Source organism: Schistocerca nitens, chromosome 8 (genome assembly GCF_023898315.1).
Source record: "Schistocerca nitens isolate TAMUIC-IGC-003100 chromosome 8, iqSchNite1.1, whole genome shotgun sequence".
Classification (NCBI taxonomy): Eukaryota; Metazoa; Arthropoda; class Insecta; order Orthoptera; family Acrididae; genus Schistocerca; species Schistocerca nitens.
In genome coordinates this window covers 378,944,859-378,959,578 of record NC_064621.1, presented here as the reverse complement: position 1 = coordinate 378,959,578, position 14,720 = coordinate 378,944,859, and the positions used below count along the sequence as shown (strand labels likewise).

Below are 14,720 nucleotides of genomic sequence, written 5' to 3'. Positions count from 1 at the left end.
TGAGTGAAATTAGAGCGTAGAGAATAGCCCACTCTTTCAGAATCATAATATCGTTGTACTGTTAGAATAACAGCCACGATCAACATGACAAATATTTCCAGTAAGCTGTAAATGATTGTCGGCTCCAGTTTACAATACTCCGAAGTAGATTACTAGATTCAGTTGATACTCCTACTGGAAAGGCAAATACCTTTGTAAACTAATGCAAAACACGGAGATTAGCGTCATTTATTTTTTTCGAAATAAATAATATTAACAAAGCTTCATATTTTGACTGGATGCTGCTTGTAGATGTAGTAAGTATTAGAGACGCAAATCTCAGAAAAGCTTCTCTGGATGTTCAAACCTCGATCTGGAAGAGTTAAAATAACGTAACGCTGAATATATATACGAGTCACAGTATTATTTTGAAAAAGAATGTTTTTGAATACATCATTACCATTGTGATTCTATTTCACTAGCCTAATGAAGGAATACGATACGAGCGTCGCGGTCCGAGACTGGACAATTTAAATCCAGTTTGATGGTGTAGATTCAGAATCTCTGAGGTGGAATTAAATACTTTCAGAAAAGGATATGGAAGAAACGAAGAAGAATGAATAGCGTTTAACGTCTCATCGTGGAAAATGGATGAAGGCTTTCGGAATATACAGGGCAATTTTTTTCACCGTGTGCAAACTCCAGGGATTGATCGATGAGAGGGTACGGAACAAAAAAAGTTCTAATGAACTTACGTCAGGAAATGCGTGGTTTCCGGTCTAGAAATCATTTATACAATCATACTTTGTTACAGAGACTGCGGTCTAATACGTGCTGTACCATGTAGCCACAGTTACTGTATGCATGTTTTCCATCTAGAGGGTGGTACTGTTCCTCATACGTCATGTCCTAGCGCCCTCTGCTGCCATAGTAACTGGTAATGTTGTGTCAGACTCACTTCTTTCTGACTCACCTTTTAGTGGAAGTGATACAGCATTGCACACAGTGATTCCGTATTTGAATCGAGAGCTTGCCGTCGTGGGGTTTACTTACAGAAAGGCAAATGGCAACAGAGATTGCATCAGGAGACCTGGCCCTGCCGACAACAAGCACAGCATTGAATGTTTGCCACAGTGTTTCGTCGTTTGTCTGAGAGAAGAAAGCAGAAAGCAGGAAATCATGAAGGACGTACCGAAACGTTCGGGCACCAGGCTGGGAGGAAAACACTGTGGAAGGCGACCGCCGTGTTAATAACATGCAATTGGCTCGCCAGTACAGGACAAGCCAGACGACCGTATGGAACGTTCTCCATGACAACTGTCACATCCTTGTCACTTAAAGCGTGTGCAGCGATAAACATCGGGAGTTGTTTTTTCACTGGTTTGTTCAACAGGCAACCACGGTTGCGGGATTTATGTCATCCATCTTGTTCAGAGACGAGGTCACCTTTAAGCGGAGTCTGAGGCATTGAAGAATATCCAGTTTGAAAGTGGAGGGGAGCACAGGTGTAAAAACTCAAAAGGGAGACGAAGGGTGGAACGTAGTAAGCATCCTCAAATACATGCAGGATCCAGTAGTTATTCAGAGATGAATAAGCTTGCACAGTACTGACAGTTGTTGAAGAGTTGCATCAAACGAGTCTTCGAAATGATGGCAACAATACCAGCAACTGCTCTTCACTCGTATTTTGAAGTCAGTCGTCTCTGTTTGACGTGATGTGTCTTCTGTGCAGAGAAAGACCTGCACACAGTATGCAGAATAGCAGTCACCGACCTTCGATGGATGCTGACGGCAGGACCTCTTCGTTAACTGTCAGTGTGCTACATTACATCATAACTGTGCGGGGGACAATTATGCTTTCTATTGACCAAACGTTAGTCTCACCTCGTGTTCCATTGCCATGTTACTGCGTCGCCTTGCTGTCTGTGGCACCGATCGAGGTAGCGCAGTGGCTAGCACACTGGACTAACATTGGGGAAGACGACGGTTTAAACCCACACCCGGACGACACCCAGATTTAAGTTTTCCATGATATCCCTAAATCGCTCCACGCAAATGCTGGGATGGTTTCTTTGAAAGGGCACGGCCTATTTCCTTCCATATCGCTGGCGCCATCCGAGCATGTGCTCCGCCTCTAATGACCTCGATATCGACGGGACGTTGAAACCAATATTCCTTCCTGTTGACTGTGTCTTACATCAACCGCACGCACAATACTGTGGCGGTAATACGCCATTATGGCTTCTGGTGTCGCATTAGGACAAACATCATTCAGAAACGCCGGTCAGTCGATTCACTTCCAATTCCAAAGCTTGACTTCTGAAAGACATTGTGATTCCTTACGCAATTTTTTACTAACAGTAACTCAGCATCGTCAATTATTCGTTCGACAGATTCTATATATCTCTTTCTTCTGCTACAGGTTTTAATATATCTCTTTCTTCTGCTACAGGTTTTACGCCTTCACCTCCCTCAAGTCGTATCATCCCTTACCTTCTTCTTATACATGTTTTCCATGTGTTCCTCTCCTCACTGATTCTGCGGCGTATGCTTCAAATCCACCTAATCTTCAACATCCTTCTTTAGCACCGCGTCTCAAATGCTTCGATTCTCTTCTAGTCCGGTTTTGCCACGGTCCATGACACTTCCCAACAATGCAGTGTCCCAATCGCACGTTCTCAGAAATTTGTTTCTCAAATTAAGGCCGATGTTTGACATTAGTAGACTTTTTTGCCCAGGAATTACCTCATACTGCTATTATAAAACGATCTCCAATGTTCACGGCCATTTACAAACCTTTAAGTAAACAATAAGATAGCCACATATAACCTTACTCAACAAATGCGGGTTGTGCAGCTTAGTACTTCCAATCATGACTTGTTTTCAGTGGACTGTAAGTTGCACATCATCTGCGTCTTGCGTACATAATTGCTCAGATTTTACTCAACAGCGACGTACATTTTCTGTTACAGATTTGTCAGGCTTGAAGTCAAGCTTGACTGTCTAAAATGTCAGTCACGCTGTTCTCAAACAACTCAGCTGTTGTTTTGCGACAGTCATATTTTAGCTATCTGTGTGTTTCCATTGTTTTCAGTATGGTGACGTCTGGTCTGTAGGCGTGGCGTCAGTAACACAGCAAGGCGTGCTAGTCTTCGCAGAGCTGTCATGGCGGGCCCCGGAGGACGACATGACAGCGGCTTGGCGGGGCGGGGGATCCCCGCTGTACCTGGTTACGTGGGAGGTAGATGGAGGGGGAATCACCGGCAACCTCTACACAGACTCCTCCTGCGTCACGCTCTCTCTCTGGGCAGACACTGTCTTCCACATACAGGTTAGTTTTCCGGACAATTTTCGTCTCTACCACTGACTGAGCCACTTTTCTCAGGCATCTGTCATTGGAAAAGCAAAACAAACTTCTCGTAAGTAGTGCAAACAAGCCATTTAGAAAATGTCTGTACCTCACTCATTGCTGTCTATATATGTCCGATGCTGAATGCTGCAAGAGTACAGGTATCGAACTAGATACACATCCAAATATAGATTCTACTGCTTTTCAAAGGTGAAGTGATGCTAAGAAAAGTTTTTTTTTTCTTTTTCTTTTCCTTTCTGTACTTCGTAGTAAGGATAAATATGATGCCGACTTCGAACTCATTATAGACAAAACACTTGACATGAGTAGAAGAAAAAAAGTGTTAGATGTAATGTCAATAAAAAAATTATTTATTTAGATTGACATAGTGCCGTAATCGATTCAGAGTAACTGCGTATTGCGGGATTGTTCAAGATGCTACAAATGGTTAAAATGGCTCTGAGCACTATGGGACTTAACATCTTAGGTCATCAGTCCCCTAGAACTTAGAACTACTTAAACCTAACTAACCTAGGGACATCACACACATCCATGCCCGAGGCAGGATCCGAACCTGCGACCGTAGCAGTCCCGCGGTTCCGGACTGCAGCGCCTAGAACCGAACGGCCACGGCGGCCGGCCAAGATGCTACAGCTAAGTCTGAGAAAGCCACACTGACTGGAAGGGCAAACATACCCACACTATGGAATAATAAAACCCGATTTGGTGTGAAAACAAATCATTTAATCTCTTCGTGGCTTCAGAATACTTTTCAAATCTGAATATCATGATGGCATGATACACGTAGTGAGATTCAGAAATAAAAACTCAATTAATGAAAGCAGAATATTATTTTAAGACAATAGCAGACAATAAAGAAAATGAAAAACCTTAAAATACACTTAGCTTTGTTAACTGAAAAACTATAAACAGAACTACATCTGGAAAAAAGCGAAAAAGGCTGAAGCTTAGTATGTAAAAGAAATGCATTGCTTTAAGTAAACTTAAGATAGTTGTCGCTGTATGGTTTCATTAATTATTTCAGGTAGGGAATTAGTTTTTGGAAATTTGGATGTGCCACAATAGCTTGTTCACTTATTAGTGAATCCAGGAGTGGATGAGAGGGTGGGGGGTGGGGGGGGTTCGGGGAGATACGGAAGTTGGAGGAGACTCCATGAGGGTGAGAAACAGTATAAAAATGGTTCAAATGGCTCTGAGCACTATGGGACTAAACTTCTGAGGTCATCAGTCCCCTAGAACTTAGAACTACTTAAACCTAACTAACCTAAGGACATCACACACACCCATGCCCGAGGCAGGATTCGAACCTGCGACCGTAGCGGTCGCGCGGTTCCAGACTGTAGCGCCTAGAACCGGTCGGCCACGATGGCCGGCTGAGAAAGAGTACGGGGGAAGTAATTTTCGCCATCATGCTCAGTGCTGACAACAAACATACGGTTTTTGTGTCGCGCCAATCTACAATGTGTGGTAGAAATGTGACGCCCACAAGTGATAAGATTGCGTGGAAGCAATTGTCTGCAGAGTCGTTCATTTTGAATTGTGGTACTTACTTGCAGTACTAAATTAAGCTGGTTCTGATGAAAATGTTCAGCGAGTAAGAGAAGAACGGCTTTTAAAATATTTAACTTTTACGTCACAAGTAATATAGAACATTTTAGAAAGAGAGTGAAAAATAAAAATGGAGTTCAGTGAACTAAAGTCGTGAAATCAAACAAAAAATCCGAATAAAATGTAGAGAATAAATCAGACTTCAAAATCAGTAGTGGTCAATTTTAAAACTTAGCCCCCATGACGATATTGTCTACGCCAGAACAAGAGGAATCATTTCGGACCAAGGCAGGAGCGACTAATGAAAGGAGTGATAGGAGGGTACAATAGGGCATTCTTGTGTCCTGTGTACCGTTCGAAACAGACACTATGCGCTAAACTCATTTTCGTTAACATTATACATATGCTACTATTATCAGTTTTCTATCACTTTAAAAATAAAGTAACGTAAGAGAATAATTTTAGTTATATCTGTGTGTGTTTTGTTGACTTGCACATGTACCACCTGAATGTTCTTGTCCCTAGCTACTGACGGATAAATATTCACAAGCTTTCGGCCTCGTGCTCCTCGACCATTGTCGACTGTCATCTCGTCTTTATATACGCGTGCTCCTCCCTGGTGCCCATTCCAGTGTCACATAAGACTTTTTCGGGACCCGGCCAGATATTCAAAAGAGAGACTAATTCGATATGCATGTTGTGCTGGTTGAAGACCGTGAGACACCCATTGGGGGCACACTTTGCGAATTTCCATCTGTTCGACGTGAACGTTTTCAGCGCTCGACCTGCAGCAGTGGCTGCTACCCAGACACACCGCTCCTGAATAATGAGGTGTGTTGTGTTTTCTGGTGAAAGCTGGTTCAGCCTCGGTGCCAGTGATGTGCTTGTGTTGTTTAGAAGGAGGCCAGGTGACGACCTGCAAACCAACCTGTCTGCGTGACAGACGCGCTCTACCTATACCCGAAGTTATACTCTGCGGTGCAATTTCGAATTACAGCAGGAGCACTCTCGTGATTATCTCACGCACCCTGATTGCAAAATGGTTCAAATGGCTCTGAGCACTATGGGACTTAACATCTCTGGTCGTAAGTCCCCTAGATCTTAGAACTACTTAAACCTAACTAACCTAAGGACATCAAACACATCCATGCCCGAGGCAGGATTCGAACCTGCGACCGTAGCGGTCACGCGGTTCCAGACTGAAGCGCCTAGAACCGCACGGCCGGCCCCTGACTGCAGATCTACACGTTAATCTGATGATTCGACCTGTTTTTCTGTCAATCACGACCATCATTCTACGGGATATTTTCCAAAGACGTAACGGTCGCCTACAAAAGGCAGTTGTAGCCCAACATGCTCTACAGAGGGTCGACATGTTGTCTTGGTCTGCTGGACCTCCTGATGTCTGAAATCGAGCACATACGGGATATCGCCGGCCGAAGTGGCCGTGCGGTTAAAGGCGCTGCAGTCTGGAACCGCAAGACCGCTACGGTCGCAGGTTCGAATCCTGCCTCGGGCATGGATGTTTGTGATGTCCTTAGGTTAGTTAGGTTTAACTAGTTCTAAGTTCTAGGGGACTAATGACCTCGGCAGTTGAGTCCCATAGTGCTCAGAGCCAAGCCATACGGGATATCATAGGACAACAACTGCAGCGTCGTCCACAACCAGCATTAGTCGCCCCTGTATTGACCGACCAAGAGCAACAGGCACGGAACTCCATTCCACAAACTGACATCTGGCACCTATACAACACAATTTATGCTCGTTAGCACGTTTGTGTTTAACATTCTGGTGGTTACACCGATTATTAATGTAGCACGATTTCTCGTTTGGAATGGCTGATCTTGTGGTTACATTAACCTGTGATGCTCCAGTGTTGATCATTTAAAAATGTTACCTAGGCAAATGTATTCTCGAAATTTCATTTCTCTACAATAATTATTTTTCGGTGTCACAGTTTCTATTTCCAACGGTGTATTTGGAAAACAGTGACGATAATATGCTAAATTCCCCTGATCGCTTGTAATCTTACTCTCCCACATATCACCATTGAAATTTTCTGTCCCGGCACAAGTTTTGCAAGCTTCGAAAGGAGTAAGATATACAAAAGAAAAACTTTTTACTTATCTTCGTTTTTTCTTGTTGTTGGCTCCAATTCTTGCGTGCAGGGCTACATTCTTGAGGATGAAATTTTGATTTACTGGGTTCCAGAAAACTAAATAACAGATGAAGTATTAGCAGTTGCTACGATTTATTTTATTTTATCCCATTCTTCTATATCACACAGACTTCACAATCTCCATTTTCATACAACCATCAATTACATTGTCATAGACAAAATTAAAAAACACGTGCGTTCCCATCAGAGGCATGCCCACTCCTAGCCACATTCTGCGGTACTCACAATATTCCAAGAAGTTTACAAGGCGAAAGAGTTTACACACTTCCTTGACAAAAGAAGAATCATCACCAAGTTATATCATTATTTTATAAATCAATCCAGAAATAAATTTTATAATTATCGTCAGACTGTGCAATTAATAATAGGAATTTTAACTAAGCCACCTATTTTGTAATTTCAAATATTTATAACAGAAGAGCGATTCTAGCTGTAGGTACAGAGTAGTAAGAAATTGATTTCTTTTTTACGTATTTTAGCCCGAAACATAAGATATCGTATACAAAATCACACACATTTCATTCAGTTAAACAGCTGATATAACGTTCGCCTGTACAAGAATTGATAGTATACATGGTATCGGTTAGTTCTATTAAAAAAAGGTTATGTTAGAAAAGGGTGTCGCATTACACGCTGAAGTACAGGGTGATCAAAAGGTCAGTGTAAATTTGAAAACTTAATAAACCACGGAATAATGTAGATAGAGAGGTAAAAATTGACACACATGCTTGGAATGACACGGGGTTTTATTAGAACAAAACAAAGTTCATAGTAGTCCGACAGATGGCGCTGGACAGTAAAACTGCTATCGTGACGGGTGAGAGGTACGCCGATATGTTACAGAATCGCATCATCCACAGCCTGGCTGATAAACACCTGCTGGAACGTACAATGTTTATGCAGGATGACGCTCCACGCTAGACGCGTGAAAGATCTCTTGCGCGCGTCGTTTGGTGATGATCGTCTGCTCAGCCGCCACTTTTGTCATGCTTGGCCTCCCAGGTCCCCAGACTTCAGTCCGTGCGATTATTAGCTTTGGAGTTACCTGAAGTCGCAAGTATATCGTGATCGATCGACATCTCTAGGAATGCTGAAAGACAACGTCCGACGCCAATGCCTCACCATAACTCTCGACATGCTTTACAGTGCTGTTCACAACATTATTCCTCGACTACAGCTATTGTTGAGGTTGTTGAGGAATGACGGTGGACATATTGAACATTTTCTGTAAAGAACATCATCTTTGCTTTGTCTTACATTCTTATGCTAATTATTACTATTCTAATCAGATGAAGCGCCATCTGTCGGACATTTTTTTGAACTTTTGTGTCTTTTTTTTGTGTGTTCTGATAAAACCCCATGTCATTCTAAGCATGTGTGTCAATTTGTACCTCTCTATCTACATTGTTCTGTGATTTATTCAGTTTTTCAGTTTTCAAATTTACATTGACTTTTTGATCACCCAGTATGTAGTGTGTATAGACACACCCGTTACTGTGGGGTCCACTCTTCCTAAGGGGATCATAGATGACTGTCGCGAGATACGATCACCGTGTACAGGATGAGGCGCCGTTGCCAGTGGTAGTTCGGAATTTGAGGAGTGGTTATTCATTTTCACAACAGGAATTGACCTCCGTACAGTACCTGTAAGCGGATCACTGTTACAGGTGGAGCTGGTGCGTCATTCGGTGGCCATCAGCCGCAGCGGGCGCCTGCGCATAGACACGGCGGGTCACCGCAGCGAGGCGGCTGGAGACGGCGGAGGCGCCGGAGAAGACGACGCCGACGCAGACGTCGACGCGCCGCTGGTGGAGCGGCTGCGGCCGCGCGACGCGTGGTTCGTACCGGTGCTGCCCAACGCCGCCGTTGCCGCAGCCTTCTTCGCTGTGGCCTACTGGCGCGTCAGGCGACGGCACCGCCAGGCGGCGGCTGCCAAAGCCGCTACCGTCAGCAACCCACAGTATGGCACGGCAACTGTGAAGCCTGCCGGTGCGTAACTTTCACCCGTTTTAGTGCAAAATACACTTCTTTCACTGTGTGTTGATATCAACACGCTTACTACGCGTTCACACTCTTCGTTTGCTCTATTGTCTGCCCACTCACAGCCCTCTGTCATATCTACCTTTAGCTGGAGCACTACTATCCAAACAGCGTAGCAGAAATATTCGTTCTCAACAAAGTAAAATCCTCTCTGTATTACTACACAATATATCAATTTCTTCAATATCATTTTCTACATCAGGAATCCGTATTTGGAACGATCTTCCTCAATAAAATCAGCGAAACTAAATTTCTTTCCAAATCGAAAAGGTAGCTGATGGTCCACCTTGCACGATATATTGAAGGTCTTAACTTTATTGTGTTACCGAGAGCTTGCACGCATTTAAATCTGCAGTTAAGAATTATTAAACTTATCTGAAATAATAACTCACTCCCCGTCGTAGGCGGCTGCTGGCACTTCTAAGACCTTTAGTGCAACGTGCTGTGACGCACACCGCGGAGCCTGTACAACTCGATGCCCCTAGCGAGCGCCGGTGACGTCACTGAAGGCAGCGCCAAGGCCCATGAGGAAGAGAGGCCGTGGCTCGTACGTGGCACGTACGTCACAGCACGTGACACTGCAGGTCTTACGAGTGCCAGCAGCCGTCGCCGGCTGGGAGCGAGTAATTACACTCCTGGAAATGGAAAAAAGAACACATTGACACCGGTGTGTCAGACCCACCATACTTGCTCCGGACACTGCGAGAGGGCTGTACAAGCAATGATCACACGCACGGCACAGCGGACACACCAGGAACCGCGGTGTTGGCCGTCGAATGGCGCTAGCTGCGCAGCATTTGTGCACCGCCGCCGTCAGTGTCAGCCAGTTTGCCGTGGCATACGGAGCTCCATCGCAGTCTTTTAACACTGGTAGCATGCCGCGACAGCGTGGACGTGAACCGTATGTGCAGTTGACGGACTTTGAGCGAGGGCGTATAGTGGGCATGCGGGAGGCCGGGTGGACGTACCGCCGAATTGCTCAACACGTGGGGCGTGAGGTCTCCACAGTACATCGATGTTGTCGCCAGTGGTCGGCGGAAGGTGCACGTGCCCGTCGACCTGGGACCGGACCGCAGCGACGCACGGATGCACGCCAAGACCGTAGGATCCTACGCAGTGCCGTAGGGGACCGCACCGCCCCCTCCCAGCAAATTAGGGACACTGTTGCTCCTGGGGTATCGGCGAGGACCATTCGCTACCGTCTCCATGAAGCTGGGCTACAGTCCCGCACACCGTTAGGCCGTCTTCCGCTCACGCCCCAACATCGTGCAGCCCGCCTCCAGTGGTGTCGCGACAGGCGTGAATGGAGGGACGAATGGAGACGTGTCGTCTTCAGCGATGAGAGTCGCTTCTGCCTTGGTGCCAATGATGGTCGTATGCGTGTTTGGCGCCGTGCAGGTGAGCGCCACAATCAGGACTGCATACGACCGAGGCACACAGGGCCAACACCCGGCATCATGGTGTGGGGAGCGATCTCCTACACTGGCCGTACACCACTGGTGATCGTCGAGGGGACACTGAATAGTGCACGGTACATCCAAACCGTCATCGAACCCATCGTTCTACCATTCCTAGACCGGCAAGGGAACTTGCTGTTCCAAAAGGACAATGCACGTCCGCATGTATCCCGTGCTCTAGAAGGTGTAAGTCAACTACCCTGGCCAGCAAGATCTCCGGATCTGTCCCCCATTGAGCATGTTTGGGACTGGATGAAGCGTCGTCTCACGCGGTCTGCACGTGCAGCACGAACACTGGTCCAACTGAGGCGCCAGGTGGAAATGGCATGGCAAGCCGTTCCACAGGACTACATCCAGCATCTCTACGATCGTCTCCATGGGAGAATAGCAGCCTGCATTGCTGCGAAAGGTGGATATACACTGTACTAGTGCCGACATTGTGCATGCTCTGTTGCCTGTGTCTATGTGCCTGTGGTTCTGTCAGTGTGATCATGTGATGTATCTGACCCCAGGAATGTGTCAATAAAGTTTCCCCTTCCTGGGACAATGAATTCACGGTGTTCTTATTTCAATTTCCAGGAGTGTATTTTATACGAGTTTAATAATTCTGATGGGCGCGTTTAAATGCCTGCTAGTTCTCGATAGTGGACGACAAAATGTAAACCTTCTGAATTAAATACTTCTTAAATAAGTGTAGACAGATCGAGAGCTTTGTGTGGAGCCAAGCGTTCCCGAAGTGTGGCGGTCAACCCTACTAGTGTAACGTCACAAATTCGTTGGAGGCCCTGTATACCTCGTTGCCCCAAGATAGCTCGGCTATATAAGGACTGCAGCAGCAGTCTGACGACAGACACCACTTCACAATGTGAGACAGGTACTCCTCCGAAAGCTCGCCTATTTTAAATCTCTTAACGTGACTGGAAGACAGAGAGAACTTTATCAATTTATTATTTGTGTCTGTAACTATAACTGCCCTCACAAAAATATCTTAAATGTAAGCAAGTGAAACGCAACTATGCCTGGAAATAAAGAATGTTGTGTTATATTTTTTCGTAGTTCCAAGTGTGACATAAGAGGGATTCTCAAGACCATAATATGCTCAGACTAAATAAATGGACAAATAGTTAGTGAAAGAGCACGTTTGTCGTCGTCATAATCTATTGCAGTCCACAGTACGGGACTTCAGATGTTCATCGTTAACATATTTATTTAATCTTTCTCTGGCAAAACGAGCCACCCACGAAATGCAACTTGCTTAAAAATACATTCTCAATGGGAACTGTGTATCTGGAACTTCTTAAAGCATGAATCTCACCAAAAGACTCTCCAGCCAGGAACCTCTTCGATCCGTTTTTACATTCCGCGCACTAACTGGGACTCGAAGCTAAACACTTGTGCCACGCTAAAATTTCTTCTCCGGGTGCGACTGCTGCTCAGCGCTTCTACGCCGACTCATACTGCACTGTCGTTCTCCTTCCTTTCAAATCAGCCCTCCCCCCGCCCCGCCCCCTCACTTTCTCTCCTGCCCCCGACAAAGGTTGGAACTCTGGTAGTCCTTGAACAGCGGCCCTTACTGTCCACCATCACATGCTAATGCGATCAGGTTCTATATGTTAAACTGTTGTATCTAGTGATACAATGAATTGCAGGTTTTAATCACACTCAAATAAAAATAAATCAGTAATAACTGTAAGCTTACCTTCTCATTATCGGTCTTCTGAAAGTAGTAAGAAACCGACCTGTTTTAATTACTTCTCACTCGCGTATTCCAAGCATAAATGGCGCCTGTCTTCTTGTTCCTGTTTGTCGCTTAAAGGAATCAAAAGAGGGCAACAGTAATCGGAAGTCGTCATGTTTATCACGAACTTCAAATATTGAATGTGTACGATTACCCGTCTCGCACAGTTACCTAGCTGCCCCTTAAATCCTTAAAAAATCGGAGTTTCTGAGCGAATCAATTTCACATTCAATGAATACACAAATATAGTCGGGGGAGGGCACATGGTTGACTCGATTTACTGGAACAATCGTAATACGATGTAATGCAAAAAAAAAATGGTTCAAATGGCTCTGAGCACTATGGGACTTAACAGTTGAGGTCATCAGTCCCCTAGAACTCAGACCTACTGAAACCTACCTAGCCTAAGGAGGCAGGATTCGAACCTGCGACCGTAGAGGTCGCGCGGTTCCAGACTGAAGCACCGACAACCGCTCGGCCACACTGGCCAGCGATGTAATGCATAAATGAAAGAGATCGCTTACAAATTGCTCCTTCCAACAATTCTTGAAGTAGAAAAGATTCGAAGATGAGCTTCAGGATCGTCACGGTTTCGTTTATTTAGCGTGAAATTACTACTTTTTGCAACAAACGTCTCGCCTAACCACCGCTGTAAATTCAGGCACTTACTGAGTGATTTCGTCTTGGTCACCACAGCCTCGATAAATTTAAAGGACATCGTTTCTGTATGGCTATTACTTAAAGTTACTACTTAGTGCCAGTAGGTAATTTCGAATTGTGTGCTCCTTCTCAATTGCTCAGTAGGTACTGAGGCTGTCGTGTTTACAATAAGAGCCTTGAAGAATAAATATCAGTCTCACAGTCAGGATTACCTAGTTTTGCTTCAGGCGTACTTTTTCTAAATCGGATAGGAGGAAAGGAAATAATAGCTGTGTACGCAGTACTCTTTGCCACACGCACAGTGGCTTGCAGAGTACAGATGTTGTTGATGTTATATTAGTATTTATAAGTAATGTGGTCTACATCAGTACTCAGATTTCAAAATGAACACGAATTTCTTCTGTTTTGCAATGTCTGTTGTAGATTTACTCCCGTTCAGCTGGCTGATGATCGCATGACTTCATTCTTGTTCCAGGAGCAAAGCGGTTGCCGGCAATGGGGCCAGATGACTTGTGCGTCTGAAGTCAGCAGAAGAGCGTGCACAGGATCAGTGCATAGTCACCTCGTGATACTCATCCTCATCTAGTCACTGTTGTAAACCAGTAGTCCTAGCTTTTTACACTTACATACTCCTTTGTTACTTATAAATAAGGTGTTACTCTATCCCGTGAGCAACTAAAAGCGTATGGACTGCTGTGCTCATTGTCAGTAAGATAACTCTGGCGTTATGTATACATCCCTACGTATGTTGCATACGCTACGTGGTAGCACCGCGTCAGGGTGCAACTCAACTTGTGCAGCGGACACCTGCAGTAACATGCCCAAATTACTGAAGTGGTGACGTTGGCGAAAAACTGCATAAGATAAAACTAATTTTCGTTTTACTGCGAGTAACTGAATGAATTATGATGAGAAATTATATTTATCGACTGTAGTGTCATCTGAAAATGAAGCAACCACTTCTAGGGCTATTGAATTCACGATCAAATGGGCAAGTAGGTGGTAGTGAATTCCACTGTCACAATATGTTGACGATCGCCAGTGACGTAACTTGCTGCTTAATATGAAAGTCAGTGAACAGCACTTAAAATTTGTGTACTGTCCGAAACTAAAGAGATAATGTGTCTTGAGCAAGTGGGTTGAAACAGGAAAAGAGGCAGCCAAATGACAGGATTTGTTTTTAGCTGCTGGGCGTACGCAGTCAATCGGGACCTTGTTCGAGCATCAAAATCGTTCAGTGAATTGTTCAACTTATGATAGAAAGCAGTTGCACTAAAAAAAAAAAATATATGTGATGGAAATTATTCTCTAAAGTCCACACCTCACACGCTCTGTGGCTTTCTCACCAGAAATAAATTCCTTGTAAACTATGCCACAAAACGTTGCAATTAATACCGCGTCGAAAATACCTAAATTTGTCAGGATCGTTATATGAAAGTTCTGATTTCTAGAAAACAGTCACTACTTTAGAAGCTTCAGAGAAACTGCAGGCCTTTTCTTAATATTTTACAGTTGTTCCAGGGAAGCCTAGGCTGCTCAAGGGAGTAGGTGACGCTGTTTCAGTTTATAGATTTTTATGTGACTGTTTCCTCTTTTCGATGCGGTTCAATGGTATATTTGCTGTTTATGCGTAGTTGTTATTACCAAGCACTGCATTCTTCAGTCGTAAGAATTCAGTAAGCTACTGGCGTTGTGGAGTATTAAGTATAACGAGAGTATGCAGCTATCTACAGCTCGCTTTGAGACACC

At 44.6% G+C, this 14,720-nt stretch overlaps 1 protein-coding gene across 1 annotated transcript in view; it reads left to right on the top strand.

Moving 5' to 3' along the window:
• The window catches only part of LOC126199051 (uncharacterized), a 61,783-nt gene extending 47,531 nt beyond the window's left edge, over nt 1-14,252 (top strand). Inside the window, exons 4-6 of the mRNA XM_049935759.1 lie at nt 3,074-3,310; nt 8,744-9,065; nt 13,447-14,252. Coding sequence (XP_049791716.1) covers nt 3,074-3,310; nt 8,744-9,065; nt 13,447-13,493 — 606 coding nt within the window. The 3' untranslated portion in view covers nt 13,494-14,252. The remainder of the gene's footprint in view (nt 1-3,073; nt 3,311-8,743; nt 9,066-13,446) is intronic.
• Nucleotides 14,253-14,720: the final 468 nt, after the last annotated feature.